The following is a 22516-nucleotide window of genomic DNA, read 5'->3' as shown; positions in this document are numbered from 1 at the left end:
GGGGGAAATCTATGGCTCAGAAAACCCCTGGTGACTAAGCCGGCTTCCAGCCTTGGCATGGCCAGCCGTCCCAATCCTGGCTGACTCTGCCAGGAGGCAGAATTACACATTTGCACATGGTTAAACAGTTTCGTCACTGAAGTAGATTTAAACTAGCTTTAAAAGAAGGAAAAGAAAATATTCGATGCATTCCACATGTTCCCCGAAGTATATTGTACCGTCAAGTCATGCTGCATTGTGCATTCCTCAGAACTCCAAAACACTACTTAAATGGTGCACATAAATCACTGCATCCCTGGTGAAATATAGCTGTCTCCTACAGGAGAAATAAGGGGTGACGCCTGGGGTGAGGACCCCTCCCTGCTCAGCAAGAATCCACGGCAATTTGAAGGGACCCACACTGTCTTGAGGCTGGAAAGTTTGCGGGGTTCTCTTCCTTTCTGCTACCCATCCACCACAATCTTTGGGTTAAAAGCTCTTGTTTCAAAAACTGGTGAATTCTGCCTTCTGACCACACGATCCATGTCAGCAGTTCCAGCGTGTGTGAACTGTAGGATCTCAAGGGTGGAAAGCATCATCAAAAAGGATCAGTGAAGAGAGCAACTCAGAGTGAAGCTGGAAGAGGTTGCAGAACCCAGAGATTAATAGATTTACATGGGGGGTGAATAAGCTCCTAGCAAAATGACTCTTTTTTTACCTAAGAATTCACCTTGGGACGCATGAAACTCACAGACGCGACTTGATTGACAACAAAGCTGTTGACACATCACAAACAGTGGGGTAGCCAGAACCTGGGCCTGCGTTCTAGACGCTTCCTCTGGAAAGGAGCCGGCCCCGAGGCGGAGGGGCGGGGCCTGGGAAGGGAAGGGGCGGGCCGCGAGGAGAGGGGCGGGGCCTGGGACGGGAAGGGGCGGGCCGCGAGGGATGGGCGGGGCCTGGGAAGGGCTGGGCCGGGCCGCGAGGGAAGGGGCGGGGCCTTGGAAGGGAAGGGGCGGGCCGCGAGGGAGGGCCGGGGCCTGGGAAGGGGCGGGGCCTAGGGAGGCGGGACCCCGCGCGGGCACCTCCGCGCTCCCGCCCGCCCGGGAGAGGCCGGGAGGAGTGAAACCGGTTCTGGGGGCCTTCAGAGGATTTGGCGGAGCAGGGCGGGGCGATACTCGGAACGGGCCTGTCGCAAACACCCGCATCTGCCCCGGCCGGTCCCAGGGCCTCCATACTGTGCACTGTCTGCATTGCCAACCTAGGACCTCTGAGGAACTAGGTAATTTCCCAGCCCCGCCTCCAACACACACATACACACACACACACACACACACACACACATACACACACACACACACACACACACACACCCAGAAACGCTCACACACATACCCAGACACGCTCACACACACATACACACACACATACCCAGACACACACACACACACACACACACACAGACACGCTCACACACACACACACACACACACACACACACACACACTCTCGCAGAGACACCTCAGTAGGAATTGCTAATAGTTGCCCCTTCTTCCTGAGGAAAGTACTCGGAGGGCGAGGAGAGGGGGCCGCTGGGAACGCCTGGAAGCTTGCACTTCCAGGGCAGGAGCGAGAAGGCCTCCCCTTTGGCTAGGCCAAACATCGCTCCTTCCTGTGGGGCCTGGCTTTCTCCATAACGAGAGGGGCCGCATTTAACGTGAACTATCGCTAAATTGCTTTCTATGGAATAACAGTGGATTCTTAATTTCAGAACTAAATTCATCACCTATTGTGGCAGGGCACCGTGCTAGGCACTTCCGCAGAGGGGAACCCGCTGCTCCTGGCACAGCGGAATGGCTTGCTGTGGATGTCTGCCCCGCAAGGAGTGGAAAAGGGCGCAGCAGGCCATGCTAGGCGGAGAGTCATGCAGACCAGCGGTTGCGCGGCGATTTCCACCCCGAGCTTCAGCGCTCTGTGCGTTAGCAGTGACCTCACCCCCGACCTAAGACAGCCGGCCCTCCACCCTCCACATCTGAGGGTGCCTCATCCGAGGATTCGACCTACCTCGGATTGAAAATGCTTTGGGGGAAAGACATGTTAGGCTGTTGCTGACATGTAGTTTGGCTGTGTCTGTACTCAACGTGTACAGGCTTTTTACTTATGGTCATGATTCCCTAAACAATACAGCATAGCAACTAGTTAATAGTATTTACCATTGTGTTAGGTATTCTTATAGGTAGTCTAGACATGAGTTAAAGTCCAGATTATGTGCAACTGCTACGCTTTTTATATAAGGGACTTGAGCGTCCTCGGATTTTGCTATCCAAGGGGCCTGCAGCCAACCCCCCCAAGGATACCGAGGGTCCACTGTATTTTTCCTACAAGCCATTTTCATTTCCTTTTCCTGTCCTTCTCCCTCTTCTTTCTGCCCCCTGCTCCAGCAAGTTATTCTAGACTCTGGAAAGCTGAAGAGGAGAGGATTAAAGCATTGTGAGCAGGGGAAATCCTACCAATCAGAAGAGGACAAGGGCAAGGCCCAGACTTCTCCTCCCGCCAAGGTAATAAATATGGTAGGAGAACCAGCTAGGTCGGGTCTGGACACGCTTTTCTGCTCGGCAGCTCACAGACTTTTTTTTTTTTTTTCTTCACTTTAACTTCAGTGATCTTTGGTGCCCCTGAAGGTAAATAACACACCTGAATCATAAAGCTGCAGATGCGTTGAGTTCAAAGTTTTATTTTCTACTTTTAAAGCCCTCCATAAATTACGGCCAAGGGAGTTTGGAACCCAGCCTCCTGCCCTGGCGTTCCTCTGGGATTATTAAGGTTGGCTAAGCAAGCTGCTCTTGAGAAACCAGGTGTAACAAGACCTGGGTGGAGGGATTCCGGGGTTGTTTGTGGAACTTTCTCCACCTCTGTGCCAGAGTCTCTCTGGGGCAACCCCGCAAGGTGGCTGCTTCCAGAGCTACTGGTGAGAACCTGCCTTTGTTATGCAAGTCGCAGAGCACCAAGTGTCCCAGCCTCCTATTCCCAGCTAGCACAGGAAGGAGGAAAGGGGTCAGTAGGAATTGTGGGCAGTAGGCTTAGGATACCTCTCCACTCTCTCCACCCCCTTAGCTCCACCCCATCACCTTCAGAAGCCCAGCTAGCTCATAATGAGACAGGTAAGGCTTCAGAGCTCTGCCACCAACTTCAACAGGGTCATTAGGATTAAAGTGATAGAGTCAAATTTAACTTTCTGCACAAATCTAAGTTGATCCAAAGAAAGCAATTAATTCTTTTTGTTCTCTGTTTCCCCTATCCTTATGTGGAATCATATTTTGTCCCAGCTCTCTTAATTTTTTTTTTTCATTTCCAAAAAAATAGTTGTTTCTTTTGAAGACTCTTAAAAATTTCAGTGTCAGGATGGTCAGCAATTCCTGGTTTATCTCTGAGCCTGTCTACTGAAAATCTGCTTCTGTAGCAACTACCAGGCTTTTGAATCCGGCTGCAAAGATGCCATTTGGTAGTTTTCCAGGTTCTGTTGTTTCCCCAGGGAGAATTCAGAGATCCTGGGACATGTATGGATGTTGAGACGGGAAGGGGACTTAGAGCAACAGAAGGAAGGTAGCTTACAGTGGCTTCACTTCAAAACCCTGGGATGGCCCCACAACCACACCAAAACCCTGTTCTGGAAGGACTGCCCACTCAAATCAGGTTCCCCACAGCAACAACAAAAGTGGGTGGGAGTGAGAACTGTGGCAGGCTCAGCCCCCGCTGGAATGAGCCTGTTGAGTTGATTAATGCCGGCCTTTTCATTAGAGTGGAACTTGGAAAAAACAGGCTGGATCCTGCAGGAAGAAAAAAAGAGAAAGTGAGCCACTTATAAAGGAAATCTTTCTCATCCTGCTTTGTGTGGTGAGCAAAACCTACTGGAAGTCAGACCCAAGAGATACACAAGCCCAAATTGATGAGGGTATCATGCTGTCAGCTCCATGGGGTTGGAAAGAGCTGAGAAATGACTCCATTCCATTTGACTCTCCTGGACATTCTGCAATGATCTTCATGGTGACATCAGCTGCCTCTCCGCCTGCTGTGATTTACTGGTGGGTGTTCTGCATAGGAAAGGATCCCTTTATACTTTCTTCCAATATAGCGGTCATTTTTATAACATTTTATCTCAGTGGTCCCCAAAGCATTTTATGGAGGAATCTAAATCCATTATTATGGGGGAAATGCAGACATTTAAGGGACTGAAATGAGAAAATCCTTTGGCTGAAATAATCTATCCTTTATTTCACAAAGTCACTCAGTATCATAGAACCTGTCTGGGTGGTAAATAGATTCAAAGTCCTGGGGGAAATGACCCAAAGATTATATTGTGTTTTTACTATCTTGTTATGCTCTCTGAGTGAATTTAGAAAGTCAATGATATTCGAAGCAGGGTAGTCTTTTACTTACAAATCAACATTGACATGTGTCCTTAAAACATAAAATTAAAAACCAACTCTTAATTCCTTACATTATGGAACAAAAAGGAATTTGTTCTTACCAGCAGACCAAAAGGGCCATTCATAGAGTAAGAGATAGATGAATTGGACTGAAGGGGAAGTATGGGGGATTAATCTAAGTTACTGATTGTTTCTTTTCTCAAAAATCTTCCTGGCAAAGATTAAATTGCACCAAATATCAATCAATTTTATGATAATAAGACTATCAAACTTGTTTCATTACAACTGTCTAAACATGGTTTTCCCATTTAGCAGCCTATCCATCCAGAGTTCTGATTATGCTATAACTTAGGAGAACCCTTGAATCAAAATATTAATATTTGTACAGTGATTACAGTAGTTGATGATTTGTACAGGGACTCTAAAATTAAATATAGTATGTCATTTATAGCCTCAGAAAAGACTACAAATGGAAAATTATTTTCTAACCTTTGTTTCTTTGCTGGAAAAACTTGTAAGATGACATATTTGAAGTAGTATTATAATAACAAAATACTTCTTTAAAGTGATCTATTTAAGCAAAATCTTTTACATTATATAGTGCAGTGCCTTTCAGATTTATTTATCCAAGGAATCTTTTCCAAACAAAATATTAAATAGAAGCCAAATAAATAAAACAGGTAAAAAGCAAGGTGCTAAGGAGACAGGGGAGGAATGGATTTCATTCTTTGAATCCTCACAAGGGCCACTAAAGTACCTTTGAGGAACATGGGGTTTTAGGAAGTGTGAAGACTTACTAAAAAGAAAATAAAAGGCACTATTTGAGATGACATTCCTTGCAACTGTATGTATATATGTGTTTGTGAAATATCATTCAATTAATATCTGCTTCCTATCTTGATCATTTTTGTTCTGAAGCTGTAACTTTTGTGGCATTTTATGATAGCACAGATGGATTCTGTGTCTATGAGTTTCAAATTCTACAGTTTTTTTTTTTATTCTAACAGTTCAGCAAAGGCCAGAGGGCATGTTAGGTCAAAATACGTGTGACCTCAATGAATTATTCAGATAAATATTTCTATATTGTAGAATAACAGCAACATCTCACGAAATGATTTTCAAATTATGATTAGGACCTTAGTGAATATGTCATCCAAAAACCAGATTTTTTTTTTTTTCAGTTGAGAACACAGAGGTCCTAGAAGTTGAGGAACTTCCCCAAGATTACAGGGGTGCATTCCAGAACACAATTCTCATGTCCCCAAGTCCCATGCTTTTTCCAGTACTTTATGTATCACATCGCATAAATTAACATGAAATTCTTACAACTTGAGAGTATCAAAATTAACTATTGACTGAAATCAGTTCAATATTTCTGCGTTTCTTTAGACTAACCCAGTCTGGTTCACATTTCAGTCATAGTCAAGACACACGGCTTGTGTTAGATCAGAGATCTTGGAAGCATCCTTAAGCAACACATGTCCCTGCAAAAGGATGGCCGGAGGTCATACAGGGAGACACAGAATACTAAGCACAAAGAGCCATCCTGCCTTCTTTGGGAAGCGGCGATCGCATCAGCATATCAGGAGACAACTTTGCGACTGTGAGGCTGAGATGGGAAAGCTGACGCTCAGTGTAGAGGGTCTGATCTCCATCCACCTCTGAGAACTCCTTTCTTTCACACCTAATTCTGTGAGCAGGTTAGCCCAGAGCATTCAGTCTGGGGCTGGGTGCAGAGGCCTGCCAGTTTGGCCTGTCTTCATATAAGTTATCAAAATAAGGGAAGTTCCTGTGATTTTTAACTGGGTTTCAGTGTATTTGTGCATATGCAACATGCATTTTCAAATTACATAATTGGACACTTTATAAGTCACATTTCTTTAAACATGTCATTCTCTGTTTCAGGCTAAGTTGGAGTTGTTTGTTTAAGGTCCTTTTGAGCTTTCAAGAGAAATAATAGAGAAGGCTTTGCTATGAACCAAATTAATACACTAGTTTCCATTTTGGGGTTTTTGGCAGCTTTGTTTGGGGGAATACAAGCTTCTTAATGTTAGCTGCTGCGTGCTTCATCTATATAATGATATTACATGCATTTCAATGTTTGTAAATGCATGTATTAGAGTGAGCAACCACAGCCGGCTTCAGTGAGGCACGCAGACAAAGAGTGAGTCTGCAGGTGAGGTTGCTCAGCCCAGTCCATCGACAGTGACCTGTAACAAGTCTCCAGTTGGGAGATTCATACTAAACAACTTACATGTTGTTTAGTGTAGTTTGGCAAATGGGAGATAATTGTCTTTGTAAAAGCATCAGGGGTACATGGGGCGATGCTAATGCTTGTCATCCACTTTATTACATTATCCAGGGTGGCTGTGATTTTTAAATTAAATGCTCTATATAGTATTTAAGGTTTCCTCAGAACAAAGCTAAAAGGAAAAACAGAAGTGCTTATTACTTATTACATAATACCTGCTCACCCTACCTCACAAGATTGGTATGAACAACAAATACGTTTGAAAATTGTAAGGGACGTGAAAAACTGTGAAGTATTATTCACATTTGCTGACATCGACACATGTTTGAAGTACATTTCAGCATTGAAAAGTTCAGGTGACTACCTTGACCCATTCCTATGAAAGTATGTGACACTGTTTTTTTCTTTAACAGCTTTATTAAAGTACTAGAGGCCCGATGCACGAAATTTGTGCAAGGGGCTCGGCCCTTGGAGCCACGGTGGCTTGCCTCGGCCCTCACAGCCCTGGCTTCATCCGGAAGGTTGTTCAGCTGTCCGGTCTAATTAACGGATTACACTTTTATTATTATAGACTAGAGGCCCCATACACGAAATTAGTGCATGGGGCGGGTGGGGTCCCCTCAGCCCGGCCTGCAGCCTCTCCAATCCGGGACCCCTCGGGGGATGTCCTACTACCAGTTTAGACCTGATCCCACAGGGATCCCTCTCGCAATCCGGGACCACTGGCTCCTAACCGCTCACCTGCCTGCGTGCCTGATTGCCCCTAACCACTCTGCCTGCCTGCCTCATCACCCCTAACCACTCACCTGCCTGCCTGATTGCCCCTGACCGCCTCTGCTTGCCTTCCTGATCGCCCCTAACCCCTCTGCCTGCCTGCCTGATTGCCCCTAACCACTCTGCCTGCCTGCCTGATCGTCCCTAACCACTCTGCCTGCCTGCCTGATCGTCCCTAACCACTCTGCCTGCCTGCCTGATTGCCCCTAACCACTCTGCCTGCCTGCCTCATCACCCCTAACCACTCACCTGCCTGCCTGATTGTCCCTGACCGCCTCTGCTTGCCTTCCTGATCGCCCCTAACCCCTCTGCCTGCCTGCCTGATTGCCCCTAACCACTCTGCCTGCCTGCCTGCTCACCCCTAACCACTCTGCCTGCCTGCCTGATCGTCCCTAACCACTCTGCCTGCCTGCCTGATCGTCCCTAACCACTCTGCATACCTGCCTGATCACCCCTAACCGCCTCTGCCTCGGCCCCTGCCGCTGAGGCTTCGTCTGGAAGGACATTTGGAATGACGTTCGGAAGGTCATTCGGCTGTCTGGTCTAATTAGCATATTATGCTTTTATTATTATAGATAATTTACATACCATAAAATCCACTCATTGTAAGTATACATCTTACTGATTTTTAGTAAACGTATACAGTTGTGCAGCCATCACTAGAATGCAGTTTTAGAACATTTTCATAACCCCCTAAAGTTCCCTCACACCCATTTTCAGTTAGTTAATCCCTTTTCTTGCCCCCAGCCCCAAGGAATCATTGATGTGCTTACTGTCTCTATAAAATTGCCTTTTAGGCTATTATGAATAATGCTGTTTTGAACATTCATATACATATCTTTGTTTGGATATATGTTTTCATTTCTCTTGAGTAGATTCCTAGGAGTGACTTGTTGGGTTTATGATAAGTTTATGTTTAACTTTTTAGGAGAATGCAAATCTGTCAGAGTGGCTATATCATTTTATATGTCCATCAGCAACATATGAGGATTCTTGTTTCTCCATATCCTGGCCAATACTAATCTAAAGGAAAAGAAGCCAGTCCCCCTGATTAAATGGTTAGATGTTGCATGTTTTAAAAAATTCTTGTGGCACACAGGTTGAAAATCACTGTTCTATACTGTTATTTAATTTTTAGTGTGAATATATTTTTTCTCCAAACTTGATTTTTAAAAAATTTTATTGAGGTATAATTGACATGTAACATGAGTTTCTGATGTACAGTGTAATAATTTTATGGTTGTATATATATTGCAAAACAATCACCACAATAATTCTAGTTAACATCTAGCACCACACATAGTTACATGTGTGTGTGATAGATGTTACGTTTTTTTGTATGTGTGATTAAAACTTTTAAGATCCACTCCCTTAGTAACTTTCAAATATGCACCAAAGTATTATTATCTATGCAATCAGGCCATGACTATTTATTTTATACCTGGAAGTTTGTATTTTTTGACCCTTTCACTCATTTCACCTACTCCCACCTCCATCCCCTGCCTCTGGCAACCACTAATATGTTATCTATATCCATGAACTCCTTTTTTTTCTTTTCCTTTTTAGATTTCACATGTGAGATCATAAAATATTTGTCTTCCTCTGTCTGACTTATTTTACTTAACATAATGCCCTTAAGGGCCATCCATATTGTCACAAATGGCAAGATTTCCTTCTTTTTATAGCTGAATAATATTCCATTGTGTGTGTGTGTATATATATATATATATATATATATATATATATACACACACACACACATATATATGCCACATCTTCTTTATGCATTTATCCATGGATGGACACTTGCTCTAAACTTGAATTTTAAACTCCCTCAAGGGGCAAGTCCTTTTAGTTTATTGATTTTTTTTTTTTTTTACATTACCAGGCCTAGCAAAGTACTCTGAAAATAATGCATCCTAAATAAATATATGTTGCATACTTGATAAAAATTTTACTGCTTTTATGTAAATATTTTCAGCACACCTGATATCATAATTTAGTAAGTCACATTGAATTTTGTACATAAGAGATTTCAGTTTTAAAACCATTTCAAAAGGGAGTGCTTCAGAGTATAAACTTGGACAAATAAATTTAATGATCAGAGAAAAGTGACTCTGAGAATAAATTAATATTTTATGGTAACTAATATGTTTAAATAAATTCAAATTTTTAGACTTTTTTTTTCTGCAAATGTCCCTGAGTGCCTTAACGAAATAGTAAAACCATAGTTAATCACAAATGAATAATGCTCTCAAGTGTATCCATGAGTAAGGAGAAAGCAAACGAATACTTCACCCATCATCAGGACTCTAGACTCAAAAGATTTCAAATTATAAATATAAATTTATATTATGTGGAAGCCTGAATGTAAAACAAAAACAACTTTCCCTATAACTAGTAAATAACAGGGGAAAAGAAAAAAACTTTTGAGCCTTGCCTGGAAGGGTGCCAAAGATATACACTTGAGAATATTTTAAGGTAATTAGCATTTTTGTCTCTGTGTCAGTAAAAATAGGCCTTTGGCTGCTACTAATTTTCTTTGGGTTAGTGAGACCATTGTATGAATGAAGGACTGTTAAAGGCCATTTATATTGTGCAAACAGAGGCACAAATTAGAGAGGGCATGTTAATAAGGAGAGGGGGCTTATGAGTGCTCAATTATGAGCCCAGAACCTGTTTCTATTTTAAGGGGATAGAAAACACATCAATCTTGCTTTTAGAATATTTTCAATTAAAATGAACAGCTCATGGCATACTAAGAACCAGCGAAGGCTGCGGCCATGTGGGTCTTGAATAATTCTTACATACCGTCTTAGAATCAACACTGATATACATATAATGGGCTGAAATATAATTTGAGATCCCAGAAGACCAAGGTCCCTGAGCTGCATAAGAAATTCTAAAGGAAAAGAAATATAAAACTGGACCATCTGTTTCACTTTCCAGCATGCAACCTTTAGACTATTTGGAGGAGGGTGCCGCTTTAAATCTGAATAGGGATGAAATACAGTATATATATTCGCAACATATCATGAACTTTCTCTCTCCTAAGCATAATCAATAGCAGTCTCAAGCCTAGTTCGCATGTTAAAAACAAAGCACAGTGTTAGCTGCACAGAGCATTCACTTCTCCCCACGCGGATACAATAGTGAGTAGATTCCTCTCCGGCCCCAGGCAGCGCCTCCTGGGTTGAGCAAAGGGAGGCATCCACTCTGCATAGGCGAGTGTTTGGGGAATCTCATTATCGTTTACATACACAACTCTCTGCATAAGCCTAGTTTGCCCCTCCTTTAGCCAGTACTTCCAATTGCCTAATGCCATGTTTTTTTTTTATATGTGCTTATGAAAACATTTCAAGATATCGTCCCCCAAGCTACCTTTCCCCCTATGTGAAATGGCTGTTATAGAATTATAGCTAACCAAGTTGCCAATGTTCACAGAATGTTCTTAAAGTGGAAAAGCACTAAATAAAACAGTGAAGGGTAGCAGGCATGAATGTGTTTGGTCTCAAGATAGAGAAACCAATACTTCCAATGCTATTCAATAAGCCCAGTGCTGAACTTCTCAAACCATGATTGTATTGGATTTTGACTTTTTTTTTTTTTTTTTCAGGTGGTGCTAGTCCCCGCTCTTGAAACCTTTGTAACTATTAAGGCTGAAGTGCCATTTAAAGAAAAAAGAAGGCAAAGAAATGAGCTATGAGACGCCATGGTGAGTCGTTTGTCAATGTATCCTTTCTTGAGTGTGTTGGGAAGCAGGCTTCAGGGTGCTGGGATCATAGGCTTTATTTTGAATTTGTCTGTTATAACCTGAAAGCTTTCTTCAAGGGAGATACATAGGGTTCGTGTCTATATACAAAGTCTGTTGCTATGGAAAGGTTTGTACTTAACCATATTACAGTGTTCTGTTAGGAGCAGGAAACCTGGGGTATCAGTTCATCTCTTTCCAAAAGCCACATGTTTTGTGGGATAAAAGAAATAAAAAAAACATGTACAGCACATATTTCTGCCATTAGAGAACAATTCTAAAGGCCTTTTTTACATTGTATGTATCAAGAAACTATTCTAGATTCTAAGATCCATAGTAGCTTCTTACTATAGAAGTTAGTTATAATGTAACTAGAATTCATGCATTGGGAGGGGGGTCCCCTCAGCCCAGCCTGCAACCTCTCCAATCCGGGACATCCCTCTCACAATCCAGGACTCCTGACTCCTAACCGCTCACCTGCCTGCCTGCCTGATCGCCCCTAACTGCCCCACCCCCGCCTGCCTGATCGCCCCTAACTGCCCCCCCTGCCAGCCTGATCACCCCTAACTGCCTCTGCCTGCTGGCCTGATCACCTGTAACTGGCCCCCCTGCCAGCCTGGTCACCCCTAACTGCCCCCCCCCCCCGATCACCCCTAACAGCCTCTGCCTGCCGGCCTGATCGCCCCTAACTGCCCCTCCTGCCAGCCTGGTCACCCCTAACTACCCCCGCTGCCGGCTTGTCGCCCCCAACTGCCCCCCCTGCTGGCCTGATCACCTCTAACTGACCCCCTGCCAGCCTGGTCACCCCAACTGCCCCATGCTGCCAGCCTGGTTGCCCCTCACTGTACCCCTTGCCGGCCTGGTCGCCCCACACAGCCTGCTGTTCGGTTGTCTGGTCGCCCTCACTGCCCCCCACTGCCGGCCTGACCACCCCTAACTGCCCCCCCTGCCAGCATGGTCACTCCCACCTGCCCCCCACTGCTGGCCTGATCACCTCTAACTGACCCCCTGCCAGCCTGGTCACCCCAACTGCCCCCCACTGCCGGCCTGATCACCCCTAACTGCCCCCCCCCCCCGCCAGCATGGTCACTCCCACCTGCCCCCCACTGCTGGCCTGGTTGCCCCTAACTGCCCACCCCCATGCCAGCCTGGTCACCCCATGCAACCTGCTGTTCGGTTGTTGCGTGAGGGCATCCCAACCAATTTGCATATTATTCTTTTATTAATATAGATAGATGTCAATTACTCGCAGTATATTATCTAAGCTCCTCTGGTATTTCCACCTCTAAATTCACTTCCATGTTGCATTTCTCATTCCCACCCAAATATCTGCTGTTGGCTCCACAAGAGAGCTTTCCTTTTAGCATGTGCTCTGTTCTTGGTGAGCAATTCTACACAGTAAGATTGTACTGTGAATGTTTGCTGTTGACACGTTCTCTGAAAAGGAAGGGTCGAGGCTGCCCAAATATTAAAACCTGGGCTGTTCTAGAAAAATTCAACAATTGCTCAAACAACCCAAAATTTGTAAGTTTTCCCATTTTTCCTTACATCAACATTGGCAAAGTATAGCTTGTCTCATTTTAAAACGGTAATATATCGTACGGTGCTAACACCTACCCTTGTAGGAAAACACGTGGGTTCTGAGTGCAGACTCACAAGTCCTGGGTGGGGGGTCTAGATTTGCCATTTGCAGCTTGTGCCGTCTTGGGCAGGCCTCTTACCCTCTCTGTGCCTGTTTGCCCATCTGTTAACATTGGAATAGGAGTCGTACCTATTTCAAAGGGTTGAACTGGGAATTCAATGAGACAGTTCTGGTACAGTACTTAGAATAGTGCCTGGCACCAAGCAGGGATGCAGTAAGTGTTGGTTCCTTACATTGTTGGTCTTCCTGCGGTTTTTAATCTTGCCTTTTTCCATGACTATGCAGCTACTTCTTCTAACTCATAAGAATTTTAAATGGTAGAATCTGGGGCAATGTGACTGGACGTTTGAAAAACAGGTGGGGTTGGATGACTTTCCTGTGTCCCACAAATAACCCCATTAAAAAAGAGCTTTGCCCTGGCTGGCTGGCTCAATTGGTTGGAGCATCATCCTGTGCACCAAAGGGTTGCAGATTCAATTCCTGGTCAGGGAACATACCTGGGTCGTGGGTTCAGTCCCCGTCGAAGTGCATTAGGGAAGGCAACCAATTAATCTCTCTCTCCCTCTCCCCCTCTCTCTAGAAAATCAATTTTTAAAAATGAGTTTTCCCGTACCTGTGAGGACAGCTTTGCCTTTCAATATAATAACTAGGATTCTCTCTTTGTCCATTGTCCTGCTGAAAACTCCTTTTTGGTTCTAGATAATATAAATGTAAAAAGCGTTTGTCTGGATGTATATGTGTTACCTATGTCAACATTTCTGTTTCCTTTATTAACAATCCTTGTATGTTATTAAATGTAGACAGAGGTTTAAAATAACTGATCGTTTATCCCAACATATGCAAAACTTTATCAGTATTGCAAGTATAAAAAATGGAGACATATAGAGAAAGACAAAGAGCTCATTTTGCACATAATCCAAACGGATGCCTGAGGTTTCAGCCCAGACCTGGAATTCATTGTCAGTACTTGGCATTGATCCACAGCCAGGGAAACCACTATTAGTAGGCCTGTTTTCTTTACTCAGAGCCTAATTTGGGACTGTCAAGTCAATTTGACTACAATTGAATGACATTTTTGTTCTTTAAATGTTTGTTTTTCACATTTCATTTATATACTCTCTCTAGTAAGGTCAAATTCCTCTGTAAGTATTATCTAATTTATTCTCATAACTTCTCTTTGAGATAGGGAGCATTTGTCTTTATTATTAGCATCTGGTGTAGGAAGATTCACATTTACTTTGTTGGGAATCACCAGGAATAAATCTCATGTAGACACTAATGGAAAATATAATAGGAGATAAATATAGGTATATCTGTAAATGAAGTTATTTTCCCACCTTTGAAATCTGTTGACTAAAAAGATAAAAAATGGAACAACTTATGATGATTGAATAGTAATAAAAAGCAGCATTTAATCTAAATCTCTCCCTCTCATGATTACAGCATGCTAAATATTACTCAATACGAGAGAGTCTGCTGATGAGCTATGTAAATGTTTTCCGATAAAATTAAATAGATTAGAATTGGAAAGAGAATGTTAATATTTCTAAGGCTTTTAAAGAGTCTCCTCTAAACATGTTTCCAAAAAACACGATTGAAGCCTCTGTCACCGCGTCACCAGTACGAGCATGGTGAGCACCATTGTTCCCATGCAGATAGAATGGGCAGAGGCAGCCATCATGTTCGAGAAGTTCCTGTCATCTGCGATCCTGTATTGTTAATTCTCTTCGTGTATTTTGCCTGCTGCTTTGTTTTGGTTGTCAAAGTTTGTTACTGAAACAAGACTAAGATCATCCTACTCTGACAGTCGCAGATTGAGTTGGCATGACGCACCATGAGGTGCGTCTAATTGCTGTTAATATTGGAAGGATGGATAATCCTATTAAGAAGAAGAACAGTTATCAAAAAATAAATAGGTGGAGGCAAGTCTAGATTACATGAAAGAAGGACAGCTTGATGAGGGGAAACCCATTAACCTGAAAGGAAACAGCTCTTTGCTTCCAATTTAGCAGTTGTGAGCAAGACTGCATTCATACTAAATTGAAATGGAAACAATTTTTCTGATTCATTTGTAAACTTAAATATTAGGTTTTCTTATATGTGGGAAAAGAGACCCTACTGTGATTCCTAATTGTGAGTAGAATATCAAAATGCCATGTTAGGTTTATGGGAAAACCTTTGTCTTGCTCCTGAGGTTTTATTAATGAGTCAAAAGAGGTGCCTCTCTATTAGGTGGAGAGCACAATACTCTACACCAGTGCCTCTCAAACTCGATGAGTATAGGCATCACTTGGCGATCTTGATAAACTGCAGCTTAAATTTGGTAGTTTTGGGGTGGAACCAACATGCTATACTGGAGAAGCCCCCAAGAGATGCCCATCCTGCTGGTTCAGCACAATTCTTGGAGAAGGCAGGCTTCAGGCAAATATTTTACAAAGAAATCTGTACAAATGCAGCGTGACTTGCTTTGCCATCATTCCAGGAAATTAAATGGCATTGGGATAACAATACCCAAACCACTTGCTTTGCAAATGGGAATGAAAAGAATGAACCAATTTAAAGTTTCAAGGACTCTTTTAAGGACAACTTGAATTATGGGTAAGGTTGAAGCTGTAATGGAACAGTCTGGAAAGGCAGAAGGTCTCTTGGTTCCCATTGGAGGTTGGTTCATAGTTTCCTTCAATCCCTCCCTTCCTTTGGTCATAGTTATTAGATGGCTATTAGAAAAAATGGAAATATTCTTTGTATACAATAGACTTTACTGCTTGAATTCATGTTGCCTTAGAAAGAGAGAGCATTATGCTTCTCCTCCTTCATGGGGGGGTAGGACACAATTCAGTCCATAGCAGTACATTAAAGGCTAATGAAGATATTAATAACTTTGGAATTATAATATAAGCACAAAAATGCAGACTTTTTCTTGTTTTTCAACTATAATTATATATATTTTTAATATTTGTTGTCTCTTAATCAGTGTTGTATATTACACTGATATCAAGTCAGGAAATAAGGTCCCTAATGATAGTTTCATCACATTGTTGAAGGTTGTTTATTCTAAAATTAATTTATTCTCCTATCCACAGTATAACTTTAAAAAATAATTATGATGAATTTACTGACTACTAACTCATATAACCCTACTCTAACAGAGACAAATTTACTTTTAGCATGTTAGGGGGAAAATCTACACCTTCTGATACACACAAGTGAACATGATGGACAAATATGATATGGAAAGATTCCCTTTTGCCCAGCTGGCATGTCTCAGTGGTTGAGCATTGATCTGAACCAGAACCAGAAGGCCACAGTTTGATTCCTGATCAGGGTACATGCCTGGGTTGCAGGCTTGATCCCCAGTGTTGGGCATGCAGGAGGCAGCCAATCAATTCTCTCTCATCATTAATGTTTCTATCGCTCTATCCCTCTACTGCAAATATCTACTGCAAATTTCTGGGAGTGATGAACAAAATTAAATTACAAACTCTCCAGATATCAGAAACAAAGCAAGAAACCAAAGCCAAAACAATAAGTACAAGCTAACGCTACAAGAACCTCTGGGGATGAGGATGGACTGGAAAAGGCAGAAGGACAGATGAGTCCTTAGACTCACTTAGCAGAGGAACTGAAGCCAGTCCCCTGCAGAAAGCCTAGCCCCTCAGAAGGAGAACTAGAAAAACTTCACTCATTGGCCTGTGGAAGGAGCAAGGATGTTTGCCGAGTCCTGGAAAGGGTACAGGCCAGGGAAGGGACATCATCCTAGAGAATCTGACACCAGCGTAGGCCATCTATTGAGATGTCTGAACTTATATTATTTGCTTAGAAAGCTAACCCTAAGTCCATTTTCTTGGAATGCACTCTCTAAGCCAGCAATTTTCAACTGGTGTGCCACAAGAATTTTTACAACATTCAGTACCTGACTTTTTAGTTGGGGGCACTGACCTCTTTTCGCTTAGATTGTCAAATAAAAAAATGACAACAGCCAACACAACTATAACTGTCCAGTGTGAATGAATCGAAATTCTATCTTTTGTTGGTCAGATCGGCAAAAAGTATATTCTTGATGTGGCTCAGAATTTTAGCAATTAGTTTATGTGTGTCATGAGATGAAAAGATTTAAAAATTGCTACTCTAAGCCAATAAATTAACATAAAAATAGGTCAAGAACCTTGAAACCCTAGGAATCTGATAGAATTAAATGCAAAAGCACTCTGTGAGATTACTTTCACAGCCTAGGGGTCAGAAGCTGTAACAGTCCACTAGGACTGCCATGACAAAATACCACAGCTGGGGTGGCTTAAGTAATGGAATTTGTCTTCTCACAGTTCTGGAGACTGAAAGTCCAAGATCAAGGTATTGACAGTTGTTTTCTCTTCTCTCCTTGATTTGCAGATGGCCTTCTTGATGCCTCTTCACATGGCCTTTTCTCTATGTGCATGCATCTTTGGTGTTTCTTCTACTTCTCATAAGGACACTAATCATATTGGATTAGGGCCCCACCCTTATATCCTCATTTACATTAGTTACTTTTTTATGTTTTTTTAAAAATGATTTCAGAGAGGAATGAAGAGAGAGAGAGAGAGAGAGAGAGAAACATCAATGATGAGAGAGAATCATTGATGAGCTGCCTCCTGCATGCCCCACACTGGAGATTGAGCCTACAATCTGGGCATGTGTCCTCACTGGGAATCAACCATTACCTCTTGGTTAATAGGTTGATGCTCAACCACTGAGCCATGCGGCTGGGCTGTTAGTTATTTCTTTAAAAACCCTATGTACAAATAAATTACATTAGGGGGTTAGAGCTTCAGCATATACATTTTGGAGGAGAGGGGACACAATTCAGTCCATCTCAAAAGGCTCTCTCTGAAAAACAACTGAACCCTCTGAAGATGAATTCACAACAACAGTAAGAAGATGTTATAAACTACCATAATGGAGAGGCATCAGAGGAAAAATTAAGAGAATTAGCACCAGAACAACTACAAAAAACCAAACAAAATAAAAAACTCTCTATAATAAATAAAGTGAATGAAGAGATTTTAAAGGATGGAAAAAATAATGAAACAATAACATACCATGGAAATAAAGAATAGGCAAATTTGAAAAGAAGCAAATGAAAGGTATAGAAATGAAAATGATGCTCACTAAAATCTCTCTGGATAGGTTAAATAGCATTTTAGACACATCCAAAGAGAAAATTAGCCAACAAGGAGATGTATATGAGGAAATCACCTAGAATGAAGAAAAGAGAGAAAGAGATGAAAGAGATGAAAGAGTGGTTCAGAGATGTAGAAGATAGAATAAGTAAAAACATCTTTAGAATGTATGACAAGGTGTTAATTTCCTTAATACCCAAATGTTTTTACATATCAATAAAAAGGTAAACAAGTGGATTTAAAAATAATAAACAGTTTGTTTGCACGGGTGGGTGAGGGAGAATCTGATAAGCATATACAAAGTCCAAGTTCAATTATAAGTGAAGAAATGAAACCTTCTAAAATGGAAAAGTGACTTTTCCTCTTTCATATTGCCATGCATGGAACTATTTGTGGGTGTGGGAACTGTGCAGTCTTGGGCTCCATCAGGAACAGTGTAAACTGAGACAACCCTTTTAGAGAACAGTTTGGCAGGGTGTATTAAGCTTTAACCTATAAATGTTACTTTTAAATTTAAATACATCCTTTGATCTTCCAATTCCATTTAGAAATTTATCCTATAGTGTTTTTACATGCATGAATAAGAATAATCATTGCCACATTATTTGTAAACTAGAGGCCTGGTGCATGAAATTTGTGCACAGGCCCGGTGCACGATATTCGTGCATGGGGAGGGGTCCCCTCAGCCCAACCTGCACCCTCTCCAATCCAGGACCCCTCGGGGGAGGTCCAACTTCCGGTTTAGGCCCAATCCCGGGGATCAGGCCTAAACCGGCAGTTGGATATCCCTCTCACAATCCTGGACCGCTGGCTCCTAATCACTCACTTGCCTGCCTGCCTAGTTGCCCCTAACTGCCCCCTATTGCTGGCCAGGTCACCCCAAGTGACCCCTCCCTGCTGGCCTGGTCACTTCTAACTGTACCCCCTGCCAGCCTGGTCTCCCCTTACTGCCACCCCCCACCGCCAATCTGGTTGCCCCTAACTGCCCCCCCCGCCAGCCTGGTTACCCCCAACTGCCCCCCCCACCGGCCTAGTTGCCCAAAACTGCCCCCCCTGCTAGCCTAATCGCCCAAAACTGCCCCCCCTGCTGGCCTGATTGCCCCTAACTGGCCCCCTCTGCCAGCCTGGTCACCCCCAACTGCCCCCCCTGCCAGCCTGGTTGCCCCCAACTGCTCCCCCTGCTGGCCTGGTTGCCCCCAACTGTCCCCCCTGCCTGCCTGGTCGCCCCACACAGCCTGTTGTTCAGTCATTTGGTCGTCCCTCACTAACTCCCCTGCTGGCCTGGCCACCCCACGCAGCCTGCTTGTTCAGTTGTTTGATCGTCCCTCACTAACCCCCCTGCTGGCCTGGTTGTAGGCAGCCATCTTGTGAGGGCGTGAGCATTAATTTGCATATTACCACTTTATTATATAGGATAGCCAACAACCAGCCGAAGGCCCATCCATTAGGATTGTGTTCTCCTACATGTTATGGCACATCTGTGCATGCATGTAGATGTTTGAATGAAGGAAATAGAGCTATATGTGCTGCCAGAAAGAACTCCAAGATAAGTAGCTTTTTGCAAAAAAACAAACACAAAACCAAGTTGGAGAACATGTGTAATCCATTTATCTAAAATAAACTAACATTTTATGTATATGCTTTGGAAAAACCTCTGGAAAGTAGGTGAGAAGTACTTTTGCTTTGTACATTCTTCTGGACCATTTACTTTCTTTTTTGTTTGTTTGTTTTGTTGTTGTTCTGCTTTATTTCTTTGTTTGTTGCCATGAGCACATATTATTCTTATAAAAACATGTAGCTAATTGTGAAAGCCATTTTTATCTATATTAAATATTTCATTGGGAACCACAACATATAGACTTTTTCAACAACAGGAACAAGGCAAGGCATATCATCAGTCCCTTCTCTTTTCTCCCTTCTGCAGCCCTGGTCTCTTTCAATAGTTCACTAAAGAGATAAGGTGCCCCTGAGGTCAGAGGAGATGCTCAGGGACATAGGCACACCAGGTCTGAGGGAAAGTGGGCTTGAAAGACAAAAATTAAATGTTATACAGCATGGTGACTATCCTATCTAATAAAAGGGTAATATGCAAATTGACTGTCACTCCAACACACAAGATGGCTGCCCCCATGTGGACACAAGATAGCCAGCAGGGGAGGGCAGTTGGGAGGGATCAGGCCAGCAGGGGAGGGCAGTTGGGGGCAATTAAGCCTGCAGGGGAGGGCAGTTAGGGGTGACCAGGCTGGCAGATGAGGGAAGTTGGGGGTGACCGGGCCTGCAGGGAAGGAAAGTTGGGGGGGACCCAGACCTGCAGGGGAGGGCAGTTAGGGGCAATCAGGTTGGCAGGGAGCAGTTAGGCATCAATCAGGCTGGCAGGGGAGTGGTTAGGGGGTGATCAGGCTGGCAGGCAGAAGCGGTTAGGGGCAATCAGGAAGGCAGGCAGGCAAGCATTTGGGAGCCAGCAGTCCTGGATTGTGAGAGGGATCCCAGATTGGAGAGGGTGCAGGCTGGGCAGAGAGACACCCCCCGCCCCACCCCGTCCATGAATTTCATATGCCAGGCCTCTAGTGGTTAATAATACTGCACTGCATATTTGAAAGTTGTTAAGAGATTAGATCTAAAAGGTCTCATCACAAGAGAAAATAATTTTTTGTAACTATGTGTGGTGATGGATGTTATCATGGTGATCATTTTGCAATGTATACAAATATTGAATCATTATGTTTATGTCTGAAATTAATATAATGCTATATGTCAATTACACTTCAGTTTAAGAATTTTTGAAGTGCTTTTGCAAAAAACCTGTGCTTATATGCAGCACTTTGTCATCTCGCATTCTGTCTCACTTAGCAGCTATTAATTCTGAGTAAGGGAAAGTGGAGGGGAATTAAAGACACAAATGAAGTGAATATTTTGAAAATCACTTTGTAGGAAATGTCCAATTCCACATGACTCTTCCAGTGCTAAATAGCAGCAACAGCCAGACACAAAAGTATTTTGCTTCACATCATTAGACATCAGTTATATGTTGAAAACATGTATTCATGCTATAGGAAGAGTGGCTTTTGCAGACCTCACAGTGCTTACAAATACATATTTCAGTGAGATTTTTCCGTGATTGGACTCAATGCATTGAAAAAACAAACAAGAAGAGAAACAGGTTGTTCCAATAGCTGTTTTACTTATTCCTCTAACTTTCCTATTTGATCGTTTTCTTGCAAACTCCTTTGTAGGTTAAAGTTTCTTTTAGTAGCAGTGCCTTGGTCGAAGCTGCTTTTCAATAAGAAGGAGGGATTAAACTGCCCTCTTCCTAATTGCTTTCTGAAGCCCTCCCTTCTTCCTAATCTCACTGTAGTTTCTTAAGAAATGAGGCACTTACATATCCCAAGGGGTTCAATGGAGATTTCTGCTGCAGAGGGTAAAGTAGGGGGTTTGCTGCATTAATCATTGAATAACATCAATCACACATCCAGTTGGGCAGTTAAATTTCTGTTGAACAAAGTACAGAAGTACCTGGGGAATGTCTCCCTCTTTGTAAGTGGTGTCATTAGACATCTGTCGTGAAGGCCTTGGGAAAATAGATTTGGGCCTGCAAACAAAGTCATTTTAACACTGACACAATGCTAGGCACATAATGAGTAATATTCTGTAAAAATTATTGAGTGAAAATATTTCCAAAATAAATTATTTCACCAATTCCCCAAACAAATTGTTAATTATCTTTTATCCAAACTTGTGTGCTCACTGCAGCAAGAATTGTATTCCTTAAGCATTATTTTGATTTTTCATACTCATTTTCAGAAACAGCAATAGGTTCAAACTTTTGCTCACATAAAATCTGTATTGCTGATCCATGTTGAAAGGTTTTCCAATAATTGGTTCCCTTCTCCCTAATTTCTCTTTTTAAAAATTATTATACATTCATATTGTCTTTGCTAGCCTAGAACACATGTGATCCTGCCTCAGAATTTGCTTTTTATATCCAAATGCTACTTCTGCCCCATACAGTGCTCCCTCCCTCTCCTTTACCATTCCAGATCAGTCCCCTCTGCTCTTACTGCCATTTGTCAATCCAGCCAGTGTGCAGAATGTAAGCACAGAGAGTGTATTTACAGTAATAACGTATGGAGTTTTATTCCTGTTTTGCACAACTCTGTGCCAATTCAATGAAGTCTTAATTACCTTTAGTGGAATATAAGTATATTGGAGGCAAAGGCCTTTACAACGTTCTCATGCTTACCAAAATGATTAACATTAACAGGATGCTTCATGACATAGTTTCAAGGGTATGATAACATCTCAGAAAAAGATCAAAGTGACTTCATTTAAAAAATATATATATATCGTATTGATGGGTCATATCAATATATTGTGTCATAATGAAAAAGTGTCAAATATTTGCAAATAAATATAAAATTATAATGAAATTCAAATAAAATTTCCAATATTATAGATGTATTTTTTTATTATTTTGCTGTAATATTAAGAAAAAAGATTTTAAAATTCTTTTTTTTTAAATTCTTTATTGTTGAGAGTATT

General features: G+C 42.4%; 1 protein-coding gene across 2 annotated transcripts in view; it reads left to right on the top strand.

Moving 5' to 3' along the window:
- The first annotated feature begins 1028 nt into the window (after positions 1-1028).
- ARID1B (AT-rich interaction domain 1B) overlaps positions 1029-22516 on the top strand; it is a 415788-nt gene continuing 394300 nt past the window's right edge. Inside the window, exons 1-3 of one of the 2 annotated variants that reach the window (XM_080666163.1) lie at positions 1029-1258; positions 2422-2534; positions 11045-11143. In XM_080666163.1, coding sequence (XP_080522289.1) covers positions 11141-11143 — 3 coding nt within the window. In that variant the 5' untranslated portion in view covers positions 1029-1258; positions 2422-2534; positions 11045-11140. Of the gene's footprint in view, positions 1259-2417; positions 2535-11044; positions 11144-22516 lie in introns of both variants that reach the window. The other variant, XM_080666164.1, reaches the window with a different exon arrangement.

Source organism: Plecotus auritus, assembly GCF_963455305.1.
Source record: "Plecotus auritus genome assembly, chromosome: 4".
Taxonomy (NCBI): Eukaryota; Metazoa; Chordata; class Mammalia; order Chiroptera; family Vespertilionidae; genus Plecotus; species Plecotus auritus.
This window is presented reverse-complemented; position numbering and strand designations above follow the sequence as displayed.